The sequence below is a fragment of the Emydura macquarii genome, unplaced genomic scaffold, assembly GCF_026122565.2.
Source record: "Emydura macquarii macquarii isolate MOO-44397 ecotype Brisbane River unplaced genomic scaffold, CSIRO-AGI_Emac_v2 contig_295, whole genome shotgun sequence".
NCBI classification, from domain to species: domain Eukaryota; kingdom Metazoa; phylum Chordata; order Testudines; family Chelidae; genus Emydura; species Emydura macquarii.
In genome coordinates, this window is record NW_027130432.1 from 5953351 (window position 1) to 5980446 (window position 27096).

Below are 27096 nucleotides of genomic sequence, written 5' to 3' on the forward strand. Positions count from 1 at the left end.
TACATGAGATAGATAAGCAGGGAGGAGGGAGAGAGAAGTAGGACCACAAGGAGAATGTTCTCCCATTACTAAAATTAAAAAGTAGCATGGATCAGTTTTGGGGGAGCACCAAAGCATGCTCTTCAAAGATATGACAATCACGCTAGAAAAACATCATGAAGGTGGTGATGGATGACAAGGTGGCAGATTTCTTGTGTGGTTGATTACATTGTTTCAGACCATATTGTGTCTGAGCTCTTCTGAAATACTTTTATCTATGGCTGAATAAACACTGGTAATACAGCCTTTGATCCATCTAGCTATGGAGGATTTGAATACTTCAAAGCTCATTAATTTATCATGAAAGGAAACAATTAAAGATATTTTCTTGAAATGGTCAATTCTGTTAACATAACTTTTTGCTGTTCTTTTCTCTTCTAGAAGTGCTTCACCTTTTACTCTGTGTTTTGAGGCTTTGGCCAAAACAAAGGAAAAATGATTGACACAGAACATGAGAATGGCCATACTGGGTCAGACTAACGGTCCATCTAGCCCACTGTCTTCAAACAGTGACCAATGCCAGATGCTTCAGAAGGAATGCACAGAACAGGGCAATTATCTAGTGATCTATCCCCTATCGTCTAGTCCCTGTTTCTGGTAGTTAGAGGCTTAGAACACCCAGAGCATGGGGTTGAATCCCTGACCATTTTGGCTAACAGTCATTGATGGATCTATCCTCCATTAACTTATCTAATTCTTTTTTGAACTCAGTTATAGTTTTGGCCTTCACAACATCCCCTGGCAAGAAGTTCCACAGGTTGACTGTGCATTGTATGTAGTACTTCCTTGTTTGTTTTAAACCTGCTGCCTATTAATTTAATTGGGTGATCTCTGGTTCTTGTGTTATGTGAATGGATAAATAATACTAACTTTCTCACCAGTCATGATTTTATAGACCACTATCATATCCCCCCTTAGTTGTCTCTTTTCCAAGTTGAAAGTCACAGTCTTTTTAATCTCTCCTAATATGGAAGCTGTTCCACACCCCCTAATCATTTAAGTTGACCTTCCCTGTAGCTTTTCCAATTCTAACATATCTTTTTGAGATAGGGCAACCAGAACTGCATGCAGTATTCAAGGTATGGGTGTACCATGGATTTATATAGTGGTATTATGACATATTCTGTCTTATCTATCCCTTTCCTAAATTTCCTATGAGATATGGAAGGGAATTATGGTTTTGCTTTCTTTTGGATGACTAGATAAGTGTGATTAATCAGTCTTTGCAGTATTCCCTACTCTTTCCTATAACTAGTATAAGGAATATCTAGGAAATATTGAAAAAAATTAGGTAACATTTAGTTATTTAAGTGAATGGCCAAGCTTTTAAGCATGACCAAAGTACAAGAGTAGAAACTGTTGTTTTTTTTTGCAATATAAATTATTTTGTTTTTTAGGTTTTAATCAAATTAATAGATCAAATTAATCGCTGATTCAATTAAGTGAAAAAGGAGCCAAATTCACCACAGTTATAAGTGCAACACCACACACGTTAGTGAAATTCCACCTGATTATGCCAGTGATGAATTTAACCTACTATACTTCTAGTATTTTTGAGAAGGCCAGACCTGCTTGGCAAAAACAAAGCTGTTCACTTAAGGTGAAATCCTGGCCCTGCTGAAGTCAATGAGAGTTTTGCCATTGACTTCAATGGCATCAAAATGTCTCCCCCTATGTCTTAACTTGGCTGATATCAGGAAGTAATGGAAATGTCATTGGAAGTCAAGAAGGGAGTCAGGAAAATAATTATTAACCCCCCCCCCCCCACACACACACACACTTTATTTATTTATCTGGCATAACAAAAGGTAGTTTAACATACTGGTAGCTCTTAATTTTCTTCCCGTTTCACAGTCTTAAATTGCGAAAGTGGATATTTGTACTTGTTTCAATTAGTTTCCTAATTGTTAGTAGAATTCCAGATTGTATAGGGTGTTTTTTCTATTGAGAAGTTTCACACTTAAAATGCTCATCTATGCTGAAAAAAACCAAACAAAAATACAAGTCCAGTGCCTCATTAACATCCTTATTGTGAGAACACCACAAAATTGATAAGCAAATAGCCCATGCTGTATTGCAACCAAATCACCTTCAAACATATTCTACTTCCACAAGTCAAGAAAGGTGAAATGTTTCCATTAGGGCTTGCAGTTTCTAAGTCACTGGGGTTTGTGCTTCTAAGACATGCAGGTACTTAAATATGACTAATTTTGAAAATATTGGCATGTGTGTATATAAAAAGAATTCTCAATAACTATGTTAAAGTACTAGAATAAATACATTTTAATTGATAGCACTTATGCATTTTTATTTTGAAGGGATAAAGATTTTATACCACTAAGAGAAGTTTTTATTTAAAAAGTTAGCAATTATTGCTGGAAACACTTATACACATATTTAACTGTAGCCCTGAGTACTCCCACTGAAGTCAGTAGGACTATTCAAATAAATAAAGTTATGTACCTGGTTATGTGTTTGCAGGATCAGGGCCTTAGTTTTCAATATTTTGTTTTTTGCCTGTAATAGTTTGGAAAGTTTTGATAAGATTTCCTATCGCAAGTATCTAAATTTTCAATAGCATAAACTTTAAAATCAGTTTTACAATGTCTTGACTGGATTTAAAATCAATGATAGAAAAATCAAGCAATTTAAATAATAGTTTAAATGGCTTTGATTTAAACTGTTCCACCCTGTGGAAAGTGAGAGTACTGTGAGGATTCTAATCCAATTTTGAGATCAAACAGATTACTTTATGCTTATCTGAACTTCTAAACCTTATGAATTTTACAGGGCTCTGATATTTTAAACAGACTAATAAAAAGCATGTTCAGGCCCTCCCATCATTCAAGTTATGTGGTAAGGTTCTGGGAAACTGGGTGGATGAATTAAAAAGGGAGGTGCTCCCTTGGAACATTTTTGAAACATCAGGTACAATTTCCCACATCTTAAAACATTTCAAAATAAAAAAAATATGTTTATCCCCAAAGAAAAATTAAGAGCTTTGCTGATAGTTAAATGGAATTCCATATATGGAAAACCTGCATGTGGCAGACTTGTCTCTGTTAGAATACCAATAAACATGCACAAAACCCAACAAAACCACAGTGGCACATAAAAACGTTGTTAAAAATATTAAAAAAACCAGACTCAATAGTGTGAAAAACAAACAACAACGAAGAAGCATATTCCTTTCCCCATATGCAGCACCGCTGGGATTCCCCTTCCAGTCACAGCCAGAAAGGTACTGTGCCAACTCTCTCCTCTGTGGCAAAGGCTCTCCAGCCCCACACTTGGCCTAAAGAAACATGCCTCCTGCCTAGTGGTATTGATTTAACAGCAAGCACAGGATGTGAGTGTCTTGGCATCTAATATAGAGCGGGGCAGATTAATTTGCCACCCACCTTGCTTTTGCTTACCTCACTCTTTCCCCAGCACTTCCATTCCTTCCATTATTGCCCCTTTCCCTTCTCATTTTTTCTTCTCTGCCTCCTCCACTCTCCGCCTTCTTCACCCCTTTCCTATTTCCCTACTCCAATCTCTCCTACCCTTCTCTCTCCCCCCCTCCCCCTCCTAGGATCTTTCTTCTGCCACCTCTCACTCCACCTCTGTCCTGCCTCCCCGCCCTGGGTCCTTCAGGTCAGGGTATGCCTACAGGGCAGGCTAACCCACGGCCTGATTCAGGTGGCAGAGGCGGGGGTCACACACATCAGTCTGACTCAGGTCAGCGGGCACTCAGGAGCCAGGGCCCAGGGCCCTGCTGGTGGGTGGGGTGGGATCTAGGGCCCAAGTCCCACTGAGACCTGGGCCGGACGCCAAGCCTGCTGCCATGTTGCAGCCCGGTGCACTGCGGACAGACCCCAGGCGGAAGGCCTGTGCAGAGCGGGACGGACACCTCAGTGCAGTTGAGGGGCCCCCGTTTACAACGCAGCGCGGCCGCCCCAGAAGTACGACGGCCGCAGGCCGGGGTCCCAGAACCCTGCGCTGCGCTGCAGACACCGCCTTCGTGTCTCCCGCCATTTCACACAGCGGCCCGCAGCTCTTCAGGCTCCCCACAAAGCCCCAGCGCTCCGAGGGCCTGCAGGGCTTCAGTCCCCAGCCACGTCTGCCGGCCGAGTCCGGCCCGGGCCCGCCAGCCTCCCCCACTTAGTTCCCGCCTCGCGTGCCTGATGTGACAGGGGGCAGCAGGCGCAGACGGCTGCTCCTCGGCTGTCGCCCGCCTGTCCTCTGCTCTGCTCTGCTCTGCTCTGCTGCAGTGAGTGAGCCCGGCCGTTCACAGCAGGCTGAGGACAAGAGGAGCAGAGACAAGGCAACACGCGTTCTCGCTGCCGCTGGATGCACGCAGGCTTCCCCCTTCTGGAGGGAGATGGGAAGTGCAGCATTTTTCAGGGAGAAGAAGGGAAAAATCCCCTGGGGCTCCATGCTGGAAACTGAAGCTAAGGAAGTTGTGATGCGGAGCTGTAGGTGTGCGGCCTCCCCCTTCCATCTCTCCCACGTCCGGCACACTTGTATGTGAGTAGCTTTTAATACCATGCAAGGTGACAATGTTCACCTCCCCCTTTCATCATTAACAAGACCTTGCTTCCTTAAACATAAAATATGAAGCCCTAAGTGTGGCCTCCATGCAATGGCACCATCTAGTCATCTTTCATTTCAACAGATGCCTCCTAGTTCAGAATACGCCATAGGATGTACAGCTTGGGACAGCTTTAAAATTTCAACCTCTTTAGCTCAGGCTACAGAAAGATTGTGTTGGAGACACCCACTAGAACAGAAGATATCATTCACATGAGGACAAGTCCTTTCTTAACATTTATTCCCAGATACTTTACCTAGTTATTAGTAGGTTCCTATCAGCACTTTACTTAGCACTAATGAAATCAGGAACATGTGCCATTTATAATCCTAATAGATACTGGACATTTTTTTTTTTAAGCAAGTACCCAGGTCTTCTCATTGCACTTTAAGTCTCTTGGAAACAATGGTCCCCATTCCAGTCGTATGGCCAAGTGCTGGATTTAAAAGTACTGAGAAACTTTTTGAAGATTTGCATCAGACACGGGATGTCTTAGCAAAGGGACAAAAACAGGTCATTTGTTAGCTCGTGAAACAGATATATTCATATTGCCTCAGAATTCAAACAGCCATCCATCATCCTGGAGAGAAAGTCAGGGTTATGGGTGTGATGGGATAAGGTCTTGCAGTCAGCTGAAGTGTGTGGCAAACACATGAGACTTTTTAATTTACAGCATCATAATCCAAGTAGTTATCAATGTTTCACAAATGCCTCACATCAGTTAGTTTCTAAAGGTGAAATTGACCCCAGGTCATAAGCCCTCCCTGGTACTTAATCCCTGTGGTGCATCTTTACGAAGGAACTATTAAAGGTGGAGAAGAAGTTTAGGGGATCTCTGATTCCTGTATATTTCAGAGGGAATCTCAGTGCTTGGCCTGAACAGGCCAATGCATAAAGGGTAGGAAGAAATTTGGGAAGGATATGGGATTCTCAAGTATGCAGGACCAGTGGCCAAGAACCTCCTTGTAGGAGCAGCAGTGGCCATAGAGGGTCTGTGTTACAGACCCCTAACCTACATGGAGGTGGTAGGATGTGTGAATTCCATTCCTCACTACCATTACGGAGTTTTCTGCCCAAAGCCCTATTAGTCAGCCTTTAGGTAGGATGTGAGAGCAGGAATTTCACTGTCAAATAAATATTACCATTTATTTACACTATCTGATTTTGGTTTAAATGATTATAGCTGGGTTGCAATATATTAAGAATGTACGTTCTTGCTCCAGCTAAATTTGCTAGTGATATCTCTTTTTAATTTGCTGAATTTGTGTATTTAAAATAAGAAACACAGGCAAACTGGGACACAGACATGAGCAAATCCACTAGGTATATCCCAAATGGGGCTACTTTTGGTATGCTAATTTAATTGACTGTATTAGAAAAACTATAAGAAATTGTTTAAAATGTAGAAAGATGGCTAACCACCCAATTTTATAACTTTTATTTGTTCCCTTTTTCGTTTGTAGTGTCTTATGTACAGTTTATGCATGTTCTTTGATCACATTGGGCAAAATGCCCTATGTGATAAATCCTGTTTTTAGTTATTCTCTGTCACGGGAAGCAAGGGCCTTCAGCTATGGGTGCCTTATATTTAGAAATGAATAAACAGACTAGCCATTGATTTACTGGTTTTAACATAGAAGAAGCTTTACTTTGTTGATTTTTATTTAAAGAAAGTCCACATTTTTCCTGATAATCTTTCATAGGCACAATTCACTTCTTGCTACATTCATGCATAAGGAAATAATTTTGCATTCAACAAGTGTGCCAGTTTGACTAAATAGAATATATATTTTTCAGATCCACAAAAATGCTGAGCAGATTGTTGTTAGAACATGTGCAAGCCCTGTTTTGTATTGTTACAGCTATTGCTGTCTGATTACTAAATAATTTGCATTTTGTTATGAGGAAATGGGTGTTTGCAGAGGTTCCAAGTTCAGAGCTCATAATTCTGAGTCTTCAAGTGTTAACAGTAATGAATGAAGGACATAAAGAGTATAAATTTCCACTTGGTTCCACTTTAGTTGAATAATCTGATTCTTCTCTTATTAAAAAATCTCCAAACCAACCAAATAGACAGACAGACAGATAGATAGAAGTAAAGCAGCAGTAAACCATAGTAAATTGGAAAATGTGTTACTACTGCAAGTGTAAAAAAATCAGAACAAACCAGGTTGTTAACCATAAAATAACTATTTTTTTGTCAATTGCTTCACAAGAGTGGATGGAAATTTGACACCATTACTACAATGAGCAGCAAAACATGTAAATCAACACTAAAATGCCTCAAATCATTTATATTTCTGTACAAAATGTTAAGTGGGTGAAACAATGTTAAATTAACTGTTAACTGTACATAAACATAGTATTATGTTGTAACATTGTAGAGCTACTTCAATTAACAGTGTGTAAGCATTTCCATTATCCCAGTTTTCAGACTTCTTAAGCCACGTCTTTACCTCTTCAGAAGAAATGTTCCAAACTTGGTCCTAATAATTTAGGAAGAGATGTATTTTCTAACTAAAACCCACTGACATTAAGTTACCCGAAAGGTGCTGAGCACTTTGACCCCGATTCTGGAAAGATCTTAGGGTTAATTTCTTATTCCATTTCAGTCCATGGCAAATTTCTTATAGACTTCAAAGACCCTAGGACTTGTTCTTAAGCATACAGTTAACTAAATATATGAGTAGTCCCATTGACTTTATCAGAACTACTCATATGGGTCACAGTCTTCAGATTCCCACAGGATCAAGCTTTCAATGAATTACACTAAGTTCACTTATTTATGTAAACCCTCCCCCCCCACACCACACACACACAAAAAAGACATGGCATTTTCAGTTCATTCTTTATTGTCTCTCTTTTAGAGTATCTTTAGATCACTACTTCTTTCTCAACCTATAAACAGGTACGATTACTCAGTACTAAGGAATACAACATAGAAGGCCAAATTCTTCCTTTGAATAACTCTCTTGAAGCCAAACATTTATTTTACCAGCTTTCAAAAATGCAGGTATAATTATTCCATGAGTTAATCAGCAATATCAAAAATAAATGAACAAAAGCAGAGTAATACCTTTAGCATCTCTTGTCAAAAATAAACTTTTAAAAAAAATATGCAAGCCTTTGAACCAACTGTGTTTCCTATTCTGCAAGTAATGATATAGAGACATCTGCACAAACCCCTTGAAATTCAGTGAGATTCTGCACAGGCAATGCACTCACCCATGCACTATCAGTTGAAGGGCTGGGGTTTAGTTCTAATTATTAAGGCCTAAAGTTTGAATGACTAATTCATAAAGTAAAACTAATTTAAATATTTATCCATTTGTGGAATACTAAAAAAATTGGTTTGAAGTTGTATTATCATACTCCTGTATACAAATCTGACTACCTACCTATATATGAAAATCTGTTTTTTCTTGCCTTCAAGCATATTAACATGTGACACAATTATAGGAGGATTTGAATTTGTACACAGTGATCAGTTCTAATACAAACGGAGAAATCTGAATGCAACAGCTGTTATTTGTCCTTTTTGTTTTCGTGGAATCATGCAAATGTGCTATTGTCCACTGAAAATAATAAAATCATGTTTTCTAACAAAAACATTTATACTAATAAGATTGGTTTTGGTTGTAAAAGTGCTATTGAAGTCAAGTTTAGGAAACCTCAAACTCTTCTCAACATGGATATCATTTCATGAGTTATACATAATATGCACGATACAATAAGTAGAGATTCTTCATAGAGCATAATTGATTAATTGAATTCACATTATTACTGCCTAGATGCATGGTGTATTTTGTCCCTAAGTGTTCTATTCCTGAGTTACTTGATATTTTATAGGAGATGGAAAAGTAGACAAAAATTGGATCACTTTGGGCCTAACTTTGGGTTAACTATGCATACAGACACAAACACCAGAAAGCCTGCAGGAAGAGCAGTGCAGTTGTTGCAGTGCACAGCAAAGGAACCCCTCTGCAATTCTGGTTTCGTTGTAAAGCTACAGGAAGCTTGCTATAACAGGTAATGCAGAGGGGTATAATATGACACAGTAAAGGAGGTAGGGGAGTATGGTCTGACTGTACATGCCCAACCCAAATTATCCATGACCTCTCTGTACACATCCCTAAACAATTTACTCCTTTTCCAAGGCCTTGTCTAGGAAAAGTGGTTTTTTTTTTTTTTTTAAATATATTAGCTCACGTTTAAATTAAGTACTGTTAAAAATATGTTAGTACCTAGTGGAGAGTTTAACATGTTTTTTAAGCAGCACTTATTTAAAATGTGTTTGCTAATCCATTAAAAAAAACACAACTTTGTTCTTGTCTAGACAAAAATTGTTGCAATAGATGGAACAGTTTGCAGAAAGGGACTTTCTTCAGGCTGCTCACAGCTAGAATCTGTGCACATATGGTACCATTGCAGTTTCTTTATGTAATTCTATGTGTTGCTTTCCCTGCACTAGTTACAATTTGGACCCCAGATTAAGAGCAGATTGGAAGTAAAACTACTTACTGCATGAGGAAAATTTACTACAAAGTTTTGAATGCGTACGTTGCACGAGTTATAATATGATCCAGTCCATTTGCTTGGAAAATCCACACTCAATAGAACGACTTACTAGTAACAAATATGGAAAGAAATCGGGATAATTTTTTTAAAAAATCAGAAACTATAAAATAGTGAACTTTAAAATGAAATATGGTTAAGAACCTGAGGCATATTATATATGTTAATGTCAGAGTCACTGAGAACGGTTAACATGATGTAACCAAATATCAACCGGAATATACTGCAGTAATTTACCATAGAGATTGATGTATAATGAATTTATGATAGCTTACCCTCTAAATTTCCAACTTCAGAGGGTGAAGATTAAATGTTAAGGGTGTTACTGTAAACGTAACATGAGCATGGTTGATTTTCTAATTTTACCACATGGTTTACTTCAGAAGAAAATAAGCACTAGTAATAGTTTTGTTACATACAGTTCCACTGTAACTCAGTAAACAGTCACAAAAAATATCAATACAACTCACTTTTGTTTATGTTGAGGATATTTAGTTGGGGTTGCAAGCATCAGAACAATAATATGAACCTCCTGGTAGAATACCACAATTAAATTTCTGAAAAGCCACTCGGTTAATCTCAGTGTTGAATCTAGCTGTTTTAAATTAGTATAATACATAATAACAGTCTTAATGACAATACAGATGCACAGTGCCAAAGAAAGCTAGAAATAGTGGCTAAAATGATGAACTAAGAGCCAACCCAAGTGACAAACATACACATGACTGTTTACAAGGAATAGAGGAGTTTAGGAATGCAAGTGCCTGTGGTCTCCAGAATGTTCCACAGGATTGAATTGTGAGGATTTACAAAGTCTGGATGAGAGCAGTACTGCTCCTGCAGATTGTAGGCCCTAAAATGGAGACAACCATCAGTTCATGATAGAATTTGGAGATTTCTGTGGTCAGAATATGCTCTATTGGCCTCATAATATACATCAACAAATTAATATTTTATGGATGTAATTTCAAAGCCTCCTGAAGACGAAGAGCCATTATTAAAGCCATTAGAGCATAGATGGTTCAAACTATATGCAGATATTCATACTTGCATTTTTGCATTATAGCTGCTTTTTTTTTTGCTGTTGAACTGTAATGAATTGTCTCATAATCTATTCCATCTTCTTGCCATTAGCAGGCTTTGAATGTTCACAAATAGGAGCAAAGAACTCATTTTCCAGAGCTTTAATCACACAAAGAGGGAATGCCTAATTCTCTAAATGAAATGGTCTGTGATCACTGAAGCAGAGATTTAATATATCACGGCAAATTAGGTAGATTTTAATAAATTACTTATCTCTCTGAATACTTTACATATGCTTATGAAGAAACATAGCCTGTTTGCAAACAGTGAAAACCACAGCCTCTAAAATCCTTTGAAGAAAATGACAAATAAAGTAAATTAAAAAATGAAATGCATTATATCCTAGTTCTCAAGAGACAATCTTTTTGATGCATTGATTCACAGCTCCATTAAAAATATCAATTAAATCCTTCTTTGAGATTGGTTAAAAGCTAGAAAATTAACTTTCCAAGCTCCTTTCTAGCCACTGGTTATCCAGATACAACGATCATTGTATGTGCTTGATGTAAGTTTTAAAAGTGATAAAAAAAAACACTTGCCTATCCCTACAGTTCAAACTAAGCAGAACAGAATTTGATTGATTCTTTTATATTTTCTTTCTGTGCTTTGATAACTGTTGGTCAAAATTGTAAATCTCTTTACTGTATGGGAAAACTTAGTCCATTCTCCCCCTTCTTCAAATCACGATAATCATAAACAACTGCTTATAATGTTAGTAGAAGGGCAAAAGTTATTTTTTTAAAAAGCTTGCAGTAATTTAATAAGTCTTGCAACTAGCCTCATTCTTTATATTTAATTGATAGAAACTGCATGCATCAAAGAAAATGCATACTGAGATTTAATGTGCATAAAATGGATATTAGCATTTTAAAGAGGCAGATTAACACATTAATCCAAGTAATTTTCATATATTGCTTCTAATAAAATCTTCACAGTATAAAATTCTTAATGAGGCTAATCACAGGCATTCCATTTAGTGGGGTGATTAGGGATAACATAAAAGTATTTTTAATCAGTTTTCTAAGGCTTAGCTTTTTTATTAAAAATTAAAAATTCAACTTGCATTTTTATTACTGTTTTATGTAATAAAAATGTTGAAAATGCAAATAAAGCACATCATTCAATCATGTAGATATTAATTATTTACAAGACGTTGTCCATTGTGGAGAAGTCTTAGCCTTAGGGGGGAAATATTAAAACAAACAGAGTGAAAAGTATACAAAACTTTACAACTACAAATCAAGCATCTTTTTCATATAAATTATACATTAAATATACTGTAGTAATTACAAAGATCTCATATTCGAAGAGCTATCATGCATGTATTTACACTGGGAGAAGAAGCATCTGTAGGAACACTTTCCTTTCATGCCTCCTAGTCATCTTTATGTTCCTCATAGACTGAGCGCAGTGCATGGAGGGCCTCCACTGTTATTTTGAGCTTTCCAATTACTGCACTATCATCTTGTGAATCGAAAACTAAAAAGAAAACATCAGACAACAATATTAGCAATTTAATTTAGTTTTTGTGTTACAATAATTTCACTTTAGCATTTGGGAAGATTAAAAGGCACCCATACAGGGTTAAAAGGAAAAAAAATAGCTGTCAGTTTTAGGGTTTGATCCTGCAAGATACTGAATACTATCAACTTAACTGAAGTCAGGGGAAGGAGATGGCATAAATGACTAATTTAGTTCACATTATTACTACCTAGATGCAGCTTACAGAATTGAGCCTTCCCAACACTAGGATGGACAAATACTTCAAATTCCACTTCAATAATGATTTGTGCAAGGTTTAATTTTCAAGCTAAGAGAGCTGTATTTATGATATATCTTCCCAAATCATTTGCTCATTTTTCCTAATAAATAAATATCACACGAGGACACATATACATTTAGGGTTTGATCCTGCTCCTGCTCAAGTCAATGAGTGGGTTGCCACTGACTTCAATGGCAGTAGAATCAAACCCTTGTTATCTATGTATAAGTACACAAGTAGATGAGGTATAAATTGTGTATGTTATAGCTGGGTGTGTGCATGATTGGGGCTTGAATCATTCAGTTCAGATATTAATATACAGATGACAAGTTGCTGTTCTGTCTGGATGAAATATAATATGATTTCGACTCCAGGCTTCTTGTATGCTGTAAATAGACAAGTGTAGACAAAGACATTATTCCCCACTGAGGGTGAACCATGACCAGATAACACATTTTTAAACATCACCATGTTTGTCTATATTGGGTGCTTAAAAACTTGATATTTATCATTAGCTAACACACTTTAAAATACCATTAATTTTCCCAGTCTAGACAAGCCGAATGAGAGAGAGGCTCTGCTGCTGTGATTGCCAAAGGGCTGCTAGCAAACATACTGCTCTCTCCTGGGCCTCTATGCAACACTATGAGGCTGCTCTAACAAAAGTCTCAACTGAATTTGTTTTAAATAAAATACAAAGGTTTTTTTTTGGTGGGGGTGGTGGTCAGAACAGCCCTTCAGAGATAATTTAGCAGTAAGCAAATGGTATGATTGTGTGTTATATTTACTGCAGGGACTAGGATACCTGTCTTGGGAACAAGCAAAAAGTTTTACTTCATGCCACAATTTCCAGAGTGTTAAGGCAGCTCAGGACAAGCTTGGAAAAAGAAGAGGGTAAGGCACTCTCTCTCTAACTTTAAGTCTGCTTATATGTGCAAGAGGCAGTGTTGTGTAGTTGTTAACTTAAAGGACAGATAGGGTAGGACTTCTGGGTTCTATTTCCAGCACTGCTATTGATTTTGTGCGTGCTTGGACAAGTCACTAAAGGTACACTGTCAGCTTAAAAAGTACATTTTTTGGATGCTTTTTTTTTTTTTTTTTACTTACTATTGTCACACGTAACATTTAATATCACTATAAATGGAGAGATTATAGAAAAACATTATTTTTCTCTGTTTTTTCATTTGTTTACTTTGTCCTATTGATGGCACTTAGTGTATATTTAATGCCACTGTTTTCCTGATATAGTCAGTCAATCACTTTCTCCTGATTTTCTTCTGTGCCTTTCACACAACAACCCAGGACACTAAAACATTTTAAAAAGATAATGTGATTGTAAAACTAAAAATATTGGGAGAAGTGTAAATGTGGTGCTGGAAACTACTTTTATACAGCTTTTTAAAATTGACTATATTTTGAGCTGCCAGTGCCTTTAACCTCTCTGTGCATCAGCTTATTCATCACCAGAAAAAGGTCAATAATATCCACTTCAAAGAGATTTTGATAAACGTAATTATTTGTAAAGAGCTTGAGAATCCCAAATGAAAGGTGCTATAATGAATAAGTGCCTATTATTATTATTATTACATTTAATAAAGGTCCAGACCTAAAAGGCCTGATCTTCAAGAAGAATATTTTTACGATTTACACTGAAGAAATTTCTTGAGAGAGATGTTTCATTCCTGTTGCGGTTCAATAGGTATTCATGTATCTCTAATTTCATGTATTCTAGACATTCAGAAAATACAGTGATGCAGTATAAGACTCTAAATAGATACACATTTCATACAGAGGACAAAGTACCTTTGTTTAAGATTCAGTTTTTGTAGATTTCAGCGTGAAATCAGACTGAGTTAAACTATATAAATCATGTGTGTATTATATACAGTACATGAACATTGTGTGGGTCTAAAACCTGAGTGTTAGGGGACCCAGTTCCTTATTGAAGTCAGTGGGGTTTCCCATTGACTTCAACAGAACCAAAATTTGGCCCTTAGACACCAAAGCGATGCTATAATTACCTAAAATGGATAGATAGCTATTTGTAATATGAAATTATTGACAAAAAAGTTGAATATAAAATTAATACGTTCAGAGGTTTTGCTAGCATTTAAAGAAATGCTGTATTTGTACAAAAGATGAAAATATACTAGCTAGTAATTAGGCCTGATAGTCTCAGGTTTTGTAAAACTGATTAATCTAATAATACTTTACTAGTAATACTGTTTATATTTTTTCCAAACCAGGGACTGTATAACTTTTAGCTAAAAGATATTACTAATTTTATGCAGTTCTTTAAGTTTTATGGCAATACTATATATTTTCAGGAATAAGTTGTATGTGCAGATGAATTGTAACAATTTATTAAAGTGATAGTGTATGGCTCAATATTATAACAATAATTAAGTATTAAACCTCTCAGAGCAGACAATAAAAACTACTAAAATTTGGAAATAAATTGTTGTTAAAAGTTAAAATTAAGAACTGTGCTAAAGTTACCATCAATATCTTGCTCAATGATGTCTCTTTTTTTCTGAAATATCTCCCTTAGACTGACGTAAGCAAAGCCAAGGTCTTCACACTCAAGATCTTGTTCATCTTCTGGAGGGTCACTAACCACTGTAAATCGTATGCTAAGAATAAAACAAAAAATCTCACTTCTGAAATGATCCATAACATCCAATCATTTGGGGATTAAATCCAGACAATAAAACAAATATAAAGGCAGAGCACATCTAGAATTTCCCAGTTTAGCATATAATAAAATTCTTTTGATTAGTGCTTCTCAACGCCTTCGACAGCAGGACTCAGTTTTTCATAGCAATTCATCCAGGGATACCTCCATCCCCTTCCCACCTGGGTGAGATATGCCTCTCCTCCTCCATTTAGCAATATGGGAAAAACTCATCACTTGTGATCCCAAGTTGCAATCCCCTGCTTTAGATAAAATTCGTTTTTTCGTAAGGTGACACCCAATTGTTGTTCACATGGTAATGTATTAGGAGAAGCAGAATTGTCTACAGGACCGAACATAGCTCTCAGAGCCAGAACCTTCTAAATTCTTAGCTCAACTCCTCTATTGACTCATATTGTTCAATCATTTACTTCTCTACTTCAGTTTCCGAATTTATAAAATGGTGATTATTCCCATATAACTCTCAAAGCTTTTTATGAGCACTCGTGGTATTATGCTTATAAAATGTAAGGCACTACAGAAGGGGAGGTTACTTACTGTAACTGATGGTTCTTCGAGATGTGTGTTCCCTATCTGGATTCCATCACCATGCGCCAGAGCCGGAACTGTTGAAAGCAGTGTCCGTCGACCCGGAGCATGCCTTGCATCATCCACATGGTATGTCCGACGTCTTATATAGCTGCACAGGTTGACACCCCTTCAGTTTCCTCTCATTAACAGGCATCAAGCCCTAAGCAGAGGGGGATGTGGGGCGGGACTAGAATCTAGATAGGGACAATACATCTCAAAGAACCATCAGTTACAGTAAGTAACATCCCCTTCTTCTTCTAGTGATGGTCCCTATGTGGATTCCATCGTGGGAAGCGTAGTGAGCAGTAATTAATATGGAAGCAGGGCTAGGACTCTGTGGATGCCAGAGTTTTTAGGACTGCAGTGCCCACTGGCGCATCAATGGACGCAGTGTTAGCCAAAGCGTAATAGCCGTGAACATATATACTGAGGTCCAAGTCACTGCTTTGCAAATGTTTTGCCATGGAACGTTGGCAAGGAAGGCCTTCGTCGTCACCTGTGCTCTTGTGGAGTGTGCCCTGATACTTGGTGGGATTTGGACTTATCAGAGAGAGTAGCACTCTGTGATGCAGTGAACAATCCACTTAGAGATACTTTGGGAAGATAGCGCACGCCCCTTGCAGTGGTCCGCTATTGCCACAAAGAGTCTTGGTGAGGTCCTGAAGGGGCGGGTGCATTGGATATAAGCCATCGCACGTCTGACATTGAAGGAGTGTAAGGTTCTCTCCCTGCTGGAAGAGTGAGGTTTTGGGTAGAAAATGGGGTGGTGAATAACCTGGTTGAGGTGGAACTGGGAGGCTACCTTAGGAAGAAGACAGGTAAGTAAGGAGCAGAAGGATAGGGGTTCAAACGGTGGCCTTGTGAGTGTTGAAAGGACTAGATTGAGGTCCCAGGCCAAGGTGAGGTTCCAGATGGAACAAGTTAAGTAAATTCCATAGACATCTAGTGACGGTTGGGTGGCTACAGACAGAAGAGTCATCCACAGAGGGGAGGAAAGCGCTAAAACTTTTATGGAGGAATGCGCAAGGCCTGACTGTTGTAGGTTGTGGAAGTAGTCCAGGACAGAACAGGCATGGTTGATAACAAGTGATGTCTATCTAAAGCTTATTGAGTAAACCATCACCATTTGGCTTGGTAACAAGCTCTGGTCACAAGACGTTGGCTGTTTGTGAGTACCTATCACACTGAGGAGAAGCAGCTCCAGCCAAATACATGCTATGAGGTGGTGTGATGTCAGACTGGGGTGTTGGATGCGGCCGTGTTGTTGAGTGAACAGGTTCAGTAGGAGGGGGAGAGGAACTGGAGGGCGGGTCGATAGGTGCAGTAGGTCCAAGTGCCAGTGTAGTCTGGACCACGATGGGGATATAAGTATAACCTGTGCTTGGTCTTGTTCAGTTTGCTGAGTACCCAAGGAATGAGCGGAATGGGAAGGAAGGCATATCAGAGGCCTGGCGTCCATAGAATGAGGAAGGCGTCCCCCTTTGATCCCTATCCTAACAAGCCCCTGGAGCAGAAGATAGGGAGTTTGCTATTTGTTGCCAAGGCAAAGAGATCCCCTGTGGGGGTTCCCCACCACTGGAAGATGTCCCGGAGAATGGGGTTGTGGAGTTCCCATTCATGAGAGCAATGGAAGGAGTGACTCAGCTCATCTGCAAGGACATTGTCTGTCCCAGGTAAGTGTGTCACCTGTAATGTGATATTGTGCTGCAGGCACCAGTTCCACAGGTGGACTGCTTCTTGGCATAGGGATAGGGTCCCCCTTGTTTGTTCACATAGAATACTGTTGACATGTGGTCCGTCAGGAGTTAGACATGCTTGCCCTGAAGTAGGGGAGGAGGACGTGATAGGCACGTAGACTCGCTCTCATTTCTAGGATATTGATATGCATCTACGCCTCTCTGCGGGACCACAACCCTTGTGCCATGTGGCCCTGTACATGGGCGCCCCAGTCCACAAGTAACATGTCTATTACCAGGATCGTGTCTGGTTTGGGTTGGTGGACAGGTATGCCCACCAGAACTCTGGAGGGATCTCGCCACCATGCCAGGGAGGCTAGCACTTGAAAAGGGAGTGAAACCCATTTGTTCAGGTAATCCTTCTGAGGGTTGTAACTGTCCATAGTCAATGAGTCAATGTTGCAGGCAGCACATATGAAGCCAGGCTGACACTGGATGACTAATGTGGATGCTGCTATGTGTCCAAGGAGTGAGACACACAGACAAACACACATGCGTGGATGGTGTTGTAATTGTGTAATGATATTTGTAGCAGTCTTTGGGGAAAAATACTCGCGCTACTTGAGTGTCCAGCATGGCTCCAATAAACGTGAGCTTTTTGGTGGGTATGAGAGTGGATTTGTCCTTGTTGATGCACATGCCAAGGTCGGTGAACAGATCTTGTAAAGTCTGGATAATCACTAGCAGGTGTTCACGTGACGACGCCACCAATAACCAATCATCTAGGTAACGGAACAGGGAGTGACCCAATCTTTGCATGTACACCACCACTATCACTGTAAAGACCTTTGTGAATACCCGCAGTGCAGCAGCTACCCCAAAGGGGAGGACGCGGAACTGATAGTGTGATTGTCTGATTTGGAAGCGGAGGAATTTGTGATGGGTTGAGTGCATGTCCACGTGAAAATAAGTGTCTTTCATATCGAGAGCCATGAACCAGGCCCCATGTTTGAGAGAGATGGTGATTTGAGATACTGTTACTGTTACCATTTGAAAATGGAACAGGTCAAAGATGGGTCTCAGGTTTCCTTCTTTCTTTGGAATGAGGAAGTATGGGGAGTAGAACCTGTGGTTCCAATAGCGGGAGGGGACTTGCTCTACGGCATCTTTCTGGAACAACGTCAGCGTCTCCTTGTGCTGTAGATGGATCCAATTTATGTCTACTTGGTTTCCTGTGGTGAATGGCATGGCGGAAAGGTGTGGAATTCTATGGAGTAGCCTTGTCGTATGATGTCTAGGACTCATTGGTTGGTGGTGATCTGGCTCCAGTTGTTGTAAAAGGGAGCAAGACGGACTCTGGATTGAAAGGGAGGAGGGGAACCGAGATCGAGCTGGGGAGGGGTTAGCGGTTCTCTTGTTGAGAGTCAAAAATGTTGTAGTGAACATCGGTGAGGGGTTCACAGTCATGGTGACAGTGGAGTGTCGAGGACGCTGTGACCATAGCCAGCGGTGGTGCTGCTCCTGTGCACGTGGAGGGTAAGGCTGGTAGGTTTGGTAAGTGGGTCGGAATTGATACTGAAGTCAATATACTTGCCTGTGTTGAAATCTCGTGGGGACTGGGATATAAAGACCCTGTGATCAAAATGTGGCCCTGGAGTCCTTCAAGGAGTGAAGGCTCTCATCTGTTTTGTCACTGAACAACTTTTGATTGTCAAATGGCAAAACTTCTAGGGTCGTCTGGACCTCTAGGGTCGTCTGGACAAGTGTCGCCTCAGCATAAAACCAGATGTTAGGGATCGTGCTGCTGTGTCTGAGGCATCCACTGCCACCTGGAGTGAGACTTTGGAGACCAATTTGCCTTCCTCGATTAAGGCTTAGAATTCCACACGTTTTTCTTCTGGTAGTGAAACCTGGAATTCTGCTAGCTGGAGTAAGATTTGAAATCATACTTAGCCAATATGGCCTGATAGCTGGCTATACGGAACTGGAGGCCTGCAGATAAATATATCTTGTGGCCGACAAGGTCTAGCTTCTTCGCGGCCTGTTCTGGGGGAGTGGCTCTGAGATGTTTCTGTCTGGCTTATTGCACCGTGGCTTGGACCACAAGTGAGTTGGGCAGCAAGTACATGAAGAAGAAATTGGTGTTTTTCACCAGAATCAGGTACCTGCATTCTGTGCGCTTGGGTGTTGGAGCGCAGGATGCTGAGGTGTGCCAGATTGCTTGCACTGGATGTATAAGATGGTCTTGTGAATTGGCAATGCTATCCTGGATGGGCCCACTGGTTGAAGGATGTCCAGGAATTCATCCTGTGACTCCGTGACATCGTCCACTAGCAATTTCAGGGTTGTTGCTATGTGTCTTAGGAGTTCCAGATATTGGCCATGATCATCCAGTGGAGATATGGATGATGGAATGATGGCATCATCCAGTGATGACAAAGCTCCCATAGGAGGTGGTGGATCCGTTGATTCTGTTGGTTCTGATGATACCAGTGGTGCCGCAGCCCCTCGCTGTTCTCCAGATACCAATGGTCTGGTATATACTGATGGAGGATGAGAGATTGTTGCCTGATCGTAGTATGGATCCCATCCCTGCCAGTAGGGTCTGTGATCCAATCTTGTGTATGGGCCCTGTGGGTATCTGAACCATTGTTGCGCTGGCACTTACAGGGGTGCATGGTATTGTTGCGGGCTGCGTTCCAGGGAGAAGTGCTGTTTTGGTTCAGATGACCAACTGGAGTCCAGTAGCTCTGGTAGCGGCAGTGCCATTGATGTAAGCGGGTCCAATGGAGGTTGCACAGCCTGTGGATGTTGCGGGCCCGACAGAGGATGTGGGGCCAACGGTTGCTGTGGGGCCAGTGGTCCTGTCAGAGCCATAAAATATGGTGGTACTGGTTGGTGGTACAATAATAATGGTTCATCAGACGGAGACGGGGCACTCTGTGTCTCCTTGCATGTGGAGCCCTCCATAGGCTATAAGAGTTCTGCCGTGGAGGTTAACGGTGATGAGTGGCCTAGAGTGCATGGTACCGGGACCAGCAGCCTTGGTGATAGTCTATAGTCCATGGAGGCTCCGGAAGTGGTCAGGCTGGCAATGTGTTTTGATTTCTTGTCCGTCTTTGCTCTTTTGGGTGCTGGAGTTGCTGAGTCCGCATGCAACTTCTCACCCGGCTGATCGTGGCTTGGGGAGGGAACGCGGTGTTTAGAGATGGTCACTCTTGGGCATCCGCCTTTGTGCCTGTGGCCATGTCTTTTCTTATGTGTACCGATGCAGTTGGTGGTGCTGGAGTCACCGGCTCTGACGGGTGTGTCAACTGGTCCACCAGTGCCACCTCCTGGTGCGCACACGGACACATTGTTTCTTCCATTAGGAATTTTCGAAGCCTGAATTGTCTCACCTCTTGGGTTCTCGAAAGGAAGGAGCAACAGATGGAGCTCCGTGAGACTATATGGGATTCCTCCAAACAGTATACACAGCGTTGGTGCTCATCACTCACAGAGAAAGACCAAGGGCATGTGGCGCAGTTTTTAAAACTGGCTTGTTTTGGCATACTCCCCCACATGAAAAAAGGTGGTGTGGGGAACTTGGATAACTTGTCTAATTATAAATTTCTTTTTTTAACATTATGCTAAGACTAAATACTAACAACTCTAATTGCTAACAAAAACGTTTACTTGCTACGCAGGTTCTAATGAGGAGAAGAGAATGTTCTGACTCTAGCCATGTGACAGTAAGAGGAAACTGATCGCGTTGACCCGTGCAGCCACATAAGACCTTGGACATACCACATAGACAATGTGAAGTGTGCACATGGGTCAATGGACACTGCTTTCAACAGTTTTGGCTCTGGCACATGGCGCGCATGTGCACCCACGATGGAATCCACATGGGACCATCACTCAAAGAAGAAGGGGTTTTTTTTACTGTGCTGACCTTTGTTCATTAAGCCGATTTTCAGTACCAGGGAAACTGGTTGAAAATATAATAAAGAACAGAATTATCAGACACATAGATGAACACTATTTATTGGGGAAGAGTCAATATGGTTTTTGTAAAGGGAAATCATGCCTCACCAAACTACCAGAAAGGAAGGAGCAACAGATGGAGCTCCGTGAGACTATATAGAAACTACTAGAGTTCTTTGAGGGGGGGTTAACAAGCATGTGCAAGGGAGATCCAGTGGATATAGTGTACCTAGATTTTCAGAAAGCCTTTGACAAGATTCCTCACCAATGGTTCTTAAACAAAGCTGTGATAAGAGGGAAGATCCTCTCCTGATGCAGATAGGAAACAAAGGGTATGAATAAATGGTCAGTTTTCAGTAAGGAGAAAGGTAAATGGTGGTGTCCCCCAAAGGTCTCTATTGGGACCTGTACTGTCCAATATACTCATAAATGATCTTGAAAAAGGAGTAAATAGTGAGGTGGCAAAATTTGCAGATGATACAAAAACTACTCAAGATAATTAAGTCCAAAGCAGACTGCGAAGCATTACAAAGGGATCTCACAAAACTGGATGACTGGGCAACAAAATGGCTGATGAAATTCAATGTTGATAAATGCAAAGTAATGCATGCTTGAAAACATAATCCCAACTATACATATAAAACGTTGGGGGTCTACATTAGCTGTTACCACTCAAGAAAGAGATCTTGGAGTCATTGTGGATAGTTCTCTGAAAGCATCCACTCAATGTGCAGCGGCAGTTAAGAAAGCTAACAGAATATTGGGAATCATCAGGAAAAGGAGAGATAATTAGACAGAAAATACCATATTGCCTCTTTATAAATCCATGGTATGCCTGTACCTTGAATGCTGCGAACAGATCTGGTCGCCCCATCTCAAAAAAGATATATTGGAATTGGAAAAGGTACAGAAAAGGGCAACAAAAATGATTAAGGGTATGGAACAGCTTCTATATGAGGAGAGATTAATAAGACTGGCACTTTTCAGCTTGGAAAGGAGACAACTAAGTGGGGATATGATAGAAGTCTATAAAGTCATGACTGGTATGGAGAAAGTAAATAAGAAAGTGTTATTTACTCTCTCTCATATCACAAGAGATAGGGGTCACCAAATGAAATTAATAGGCAGCAGGTTTAAAACGAAAAAAAGTAAGTATTTCTTCACACAATGCACAGTCATTTGTGGAACTTGTGGAACTCTCTGCCAGGGGATGTTGTGAAGGCCAAGACTATAAGAGGATTAAAAAAAGAACTAGATAAGTTCATGGAGGATAAGTCCATCAATGGCTATTAGTCAGGATAGTCAGGGATGCAAAACCATACTCTGAAGTGTCCCTACCCTCTGTTGTCAGAAGCTGGGAATGGGCAACAGGAGATGGATCACTTGATGATTACCTGTTCTGTTCATTCCCTCTGAAGCATCTGGCATTGGCCATTGTCAGATGACTGGATACTGGACTAGCTGGACTATTCGTTTGATCCAGTATGGCCATTCTTATGTTATTGGCGATTTGTTTGAAATGGCAAATAAATTTTGTCTCCAGAGGGGGAAGGAGGGAAAAAAAGGATCTGGAATAATCAGTTTCCATATGAGGTTTTTAATCTTAGCTAGAATATGTATTCTTCAGTCTGAAAAATGATTCATTAAATGTAATCAGAGTTTTACTTAAATCTGCTTTGGTTAAATCTTTCTGTACTACAGAAACTCATCAAGCAGAAGATCTGCTGCTTTATTTCCATGTTATGCCACGTAGTTAACTCTAGACACAAAACAAAATGTAAAGGTCACTCATTCTCTTGGCATTAAACTGAATCATGATAAATAGATGATAGAGCTATAGAGGATGGGCAAACCAAATAATAAATCTGCTAGATAGCAGAAATATTAGCCATATTCAATGAAGCAAAATTTCCAAATGCCAATTACAAAATATTCAGCTGTAAGATATTTGGGCATTTGCACATCTGAAATAGTTACTAGGAGAGAATATTCCAGCCAAGAAAAACACCACTATTTCCTGTTCCAAAACAACAAAAGTTAGAGCCCAAAGCCTGCTGCCCCAGAATAACATCTTTGTAATGGAGTGTTGTGCATTTGGTGTTCAAAGCTGGATAATAATTAAATCCAGCAGCCATGTATAAATACATAGCAAGTGCATCTCAATGTGGATCTCCAATATGCATTAATTAGAGTCCTTCTTTAGCTACCATGCTCAGTAAAGAGTGATACCTATCTTAGTCAATAATGCTATGAAAATCTCATAAGGATACAAAGACATATTACAATTTAAAAAAAAAAAAAAAATCAGTTCTGATCTTCTCTTTACCCGCCTTGTGCTGCTGCAGCTGCATGCACTGAATGCTTGATACATACCTGGCAAACTTTTTGCCTATTCTGTTTCCTTTTGCTGTGCCCTACCTGGCCCATCCCTGTGTCTTTTGCCACTATCCATCAACAGCCATAACAAAAAGAAAAAATATTAATTTTCCTTTTTTCTCTGCTCTCATGCTGCTGCCCTTATTCCCGTTAAACATAGTTAATATTTTATCTCCATTACTGTGTATCCACTGTACATTTAAAAAAAAAAATCTAAATATGGTGTATTTGGTAAGACCTCTGAACACAATTATAATTCAATGCAAATAAGAGCCTACTTGCTCATCCCTAATATTTTAGCCCAACAGCTATACAAAATGTTTGCATTTCTTCTGCAAACTGAAATTTTAGTCACTGCATCCAAGTATTACTTTCCTTCTAAACATATAATTGTAGTGTTCTGTTGGAGCTGACTTGAATTAGTGGCTTGTTCAGAGGCCAAAAACACTGGGACTGACCGAATGACAGGAATTCAGAGCTAACTGCTATTTTGATATGTCTTGGCAATGTTGTTTAAACCATGAATGCTTGTAAACTTTACCACTTAAAATTTTTTCAATAACCATGATCCAAAATGAGAAAATCAAGTTGCACAAAATCCAGGTCAATGAGAGATGATACCTTAAATAAAATATAAAAAATCCTCCTAAAAGCCCTTAAAGGTATTAGCAACTATTGTAATATGATTTTATCGTGTTGAATATTTGTGTTCAGCTAAAAATAAATATTTAACATTTAGTTCCTTTACTTAATTGTCTGTTTTTAGCTACCAACAAACATATATTGAAAATAAGGAAAAAAGAGGACGAAAATAAGAAAAAATATCTCCAAAGCTACATTAAGAAGACAGAAGATCTGGTGGATTATGGTGCACACAACTCTAAAATCTTTGGCATAGTGCTAAGCAACAGCAGCAAATAAATAAATAAGTAAATAAAAATGTTTAAAAAAAAAACCCCAAACAAAAAAGAAAATAATTCTTGGAGACAAAAGAGAAGTATCAAATGAACGCCAGAGGAAACTATTCAAACTCTCTAAAAGAGACCAACAAAGGTGTTTGGAATACTGTGCACTTAGTCTTAAAAACACAGAGTGCAGCCAAAGTGATTCAGGGGGTTACTCAAACAACTTGAAGAAATCAGTTATGTGATTGGGATGGTGAAGATAGAGGAGGGGATTGTGAACCAATAGAATCCTTACTCTGCTCAAGCACAGAATACACACGTATCATGGGCTAGTGATCAAACTCAACCATCTTTGTAGGATTCCTTTTATTGGCAGTTAAAATAGCAACACATTGATAAAATTTCTCATCCATGTGAGGCTGTTCTAATGCTTCCTTCTAGGTCCTCTTTCACGGACTCTAGTTCCATCTGCCCAGAGAACCACTCCTACATTCCCTTTCTGTAGTTTAGTAGGCTAATCTGCTACCAATGAGTCAGCAGAAATCTATCAGCATTTCCATGCAGAGGTCCACTACCTGCTAATAGGGTGGGTGAAGACCTTGCCATCTTGTTAAAGATTCCATATTGAGAAATATTTTATAGAAATTCCAAGGGAATAGAGTGAATACCTAAACAAAGCTTGTAGGTCAAAGGCGGGATGAGGGATTAAGGAATTTTAAACAGAATTCCTTTAAACAGTGAGTACTCCATATACAGAACTACCATTAACAGCAACAGAGAAATTAATAAATTATTATTATTCATTATTGTTCTGAGTACAGCCTAGAGGTCCAACCCCACAGTTCTAAGCACTATACACACCCATGAATATAAGACAAGAGACAACGGGTAGAGAGAAACAGAGACAGACAGACTTTGGGGGTGGGATAAGAAGAGGACAAGGTAACAATGAGACAATTATGGTAGGTGTTATGGACTGTGATCTATGTCTACCAACTACCTAACCACTGCTGAGTGATTTGAAGATTTCATGGCAGAGGGGAATTTTAATAAATAATAACTGGTGGGTTTAATAAATAAAATCAAAATGGAGACAAAGTGAGAGAGGTAATATTTTTTAAAAGATAATGCCTCGCCTATCTTGTCACTCTAATATCCTGAGACCAATACAGCTACAACACTGCACAAAAATCAAAATAGATATTAACTTCTATAGCACTTTCATCCATGCTTTCCAAAAATTTGAGAAACAGTAATGAAATAGGGCCTTACAACATGTGTACGGAAGTTAAGTAGAAAAAGAGGCTCAGAGGGGTTAGATGACTTTGTCAAGGTTATACAATATGCCTGTGGAGGAGAAAGCAGGAGACTCGGGTCTTCTGACTGAGTTCTGTGTTGTAATGACAAAGCCTTTTCCTGATTAAAAAAGAGTTTTCTGAAGAGAGATAGTAAGGCCTCATAGAAAGGAAAATTGTGTAGTACTCTACAATTACTAACCTAAATGGGATTCCAGGCATGGCCCTCATGTTCTCAGATTACCTATTGCTCATATGTTAAATATAGTAAAGCATTCTATTTAGCTGCACATTCTCCTTCTTGGTTGATAATGTATAAAATGGCATAGAGCTGAATGCCAAATGTCATTGTGGTTTCTGCCAATAAAGCCATTTATTTAAGTATAGAACCAAAATGAACCTTAGGAACGCAATTTTCTACATGAAGAAGTAGAATAGTAGGAAACATGGAGAATACTTGAGTTAATTTGAAAACATTTTCTAATAGCCAAAAAAATCCTCTTTGAATATGTCAACTGCCATGTTAAACTATATTTGTTTACATGTAAATATAGAATGGCAAAAGAACATAAAAATACAATGTGAAATTAATTATTTTCAGTAGCATGGTAATCACTGCCATGATTATAAGATTGGGACACATCACACAACTTCGGCTTTGCCGCTTGTTATCAAATATGTTATGTTAAAAATCTATGAAAATGTCAATGAGAATTAATTGTTGTATTTATATTGTAGATGTGGCTTTAGAGAGCACTTTAACTTCTAAACTGATCCATGGCAACTAATGGTATCTGTGACTGTGTAAATAATTAAATGACCCTACACTTCAAATACAATCAGCAGGTATTCTACCATCCTGTAAACGGCATGGATCACATCAGTGGGTCCTCCATATTTGTGATGGCTGTCCTCCAAAAGAAAACTGAACAAGTGTTGTTGGGTTTTTTGTTTGTTTTTAGTAAAAAATAAATATACATGCTACCATCCAAAGAAGTTTGGACCTAAATATATATAGTAAATTACAACTAGCTTTAGTATGATTAATTTATGCACAAACTTTGTCATGTGTCTAGCTAACAGAGAGCAGTCTGCTACATGAACTTACATACAGTTTTAGATACAGGACTCAGGGACACCCTGTGGATTTGCTACACTCCCTAGAAGACTTGGAGTTCAGCAAGCAATAAATGGATTATCTTAGTTCAGAACGGCATTTTTAAATCTGTCACAGATATAACATTGATAATATTCATTTACTTAACTTTCCCAGAACATTGCATGTTGAACAAAATGTGACAGACTGGAAATTGCTTTTACAAACAGTGAGAGAGGGTTGCATCATTTCAAGGCACATGAAAAGCCACGCATTGAAGGGATAGGCATGTCATCACATCAAAATTTAGGTGGCATTCCACAGCTGACAAGCCAGTGTGATACATGCAATTCATGTTACTGGAAGGCATATCACATGCCATAAAATGTAAAATATTATAGCAGAGCACCAGCTCTGCTTTATATTGCAGTCAACATTAACTACAATTTGCAGTTATAACATGCCACTGGGAAGTTAAGATCAAT

The 27096-nt window shown here is 39.4% G+C and overlaps 1 protein-coding gene and 2 long non-coding RNA genes across 3 annotated transcripts in view; 1 reads left to right on the forward strand and 2 right to left on the reverse strand.

Moving 5' to 3' along the window:
- LOC137155182 (uncharacterized) overlaps positions 1-4278 on the reverse strand; it is a 37862-nt gene extending 33584 nt beyond the window's left edge. The window contains exon 1 of the long non-coding RNA XR_010920375.1: positions 4203-4278. This is a non-coding gene — a long non-coding RNA (uncharacterized lncRNA). The remainder of the gene's footprint in view (positions 1-4202) is intronic.
- Positions 4279-4369: 91 nt separating this feature from the next.
- On the forward strand, positions 4370-14843 carry LOC137155185 (uncharacterized). Its single transcript, XR_010920377.1, has 3 exons — positions 4370-4548; positions 12826-12926; positions 14584-14843. It is a non-coding gene; the product is annotated as an uncharacterized lncRNA (long non-coding RNA).
- Positions 7448-27096, reverse strand: part of RPGRIP1L (RPGRIP1 like) — a 146250-nt gene continuing 126601 nt past the window's right edge. The window contains exons 25-26 of the mRNA XM_067551131.1: positions 14532-14665; positions 7448-11749 (exon numbers count right to left, since the gene is read on the reverse strand). Of these exons, the coding sequence (XP_067407232.1) occupies positions 11646-11749; positions 14532-14665 (238 nt within the window). The 3' untranslated portion in view covers positions 7448-11645. The remainder of the gene's footprint in view (positions 11750-14531; positions 14666-27096) is intronic.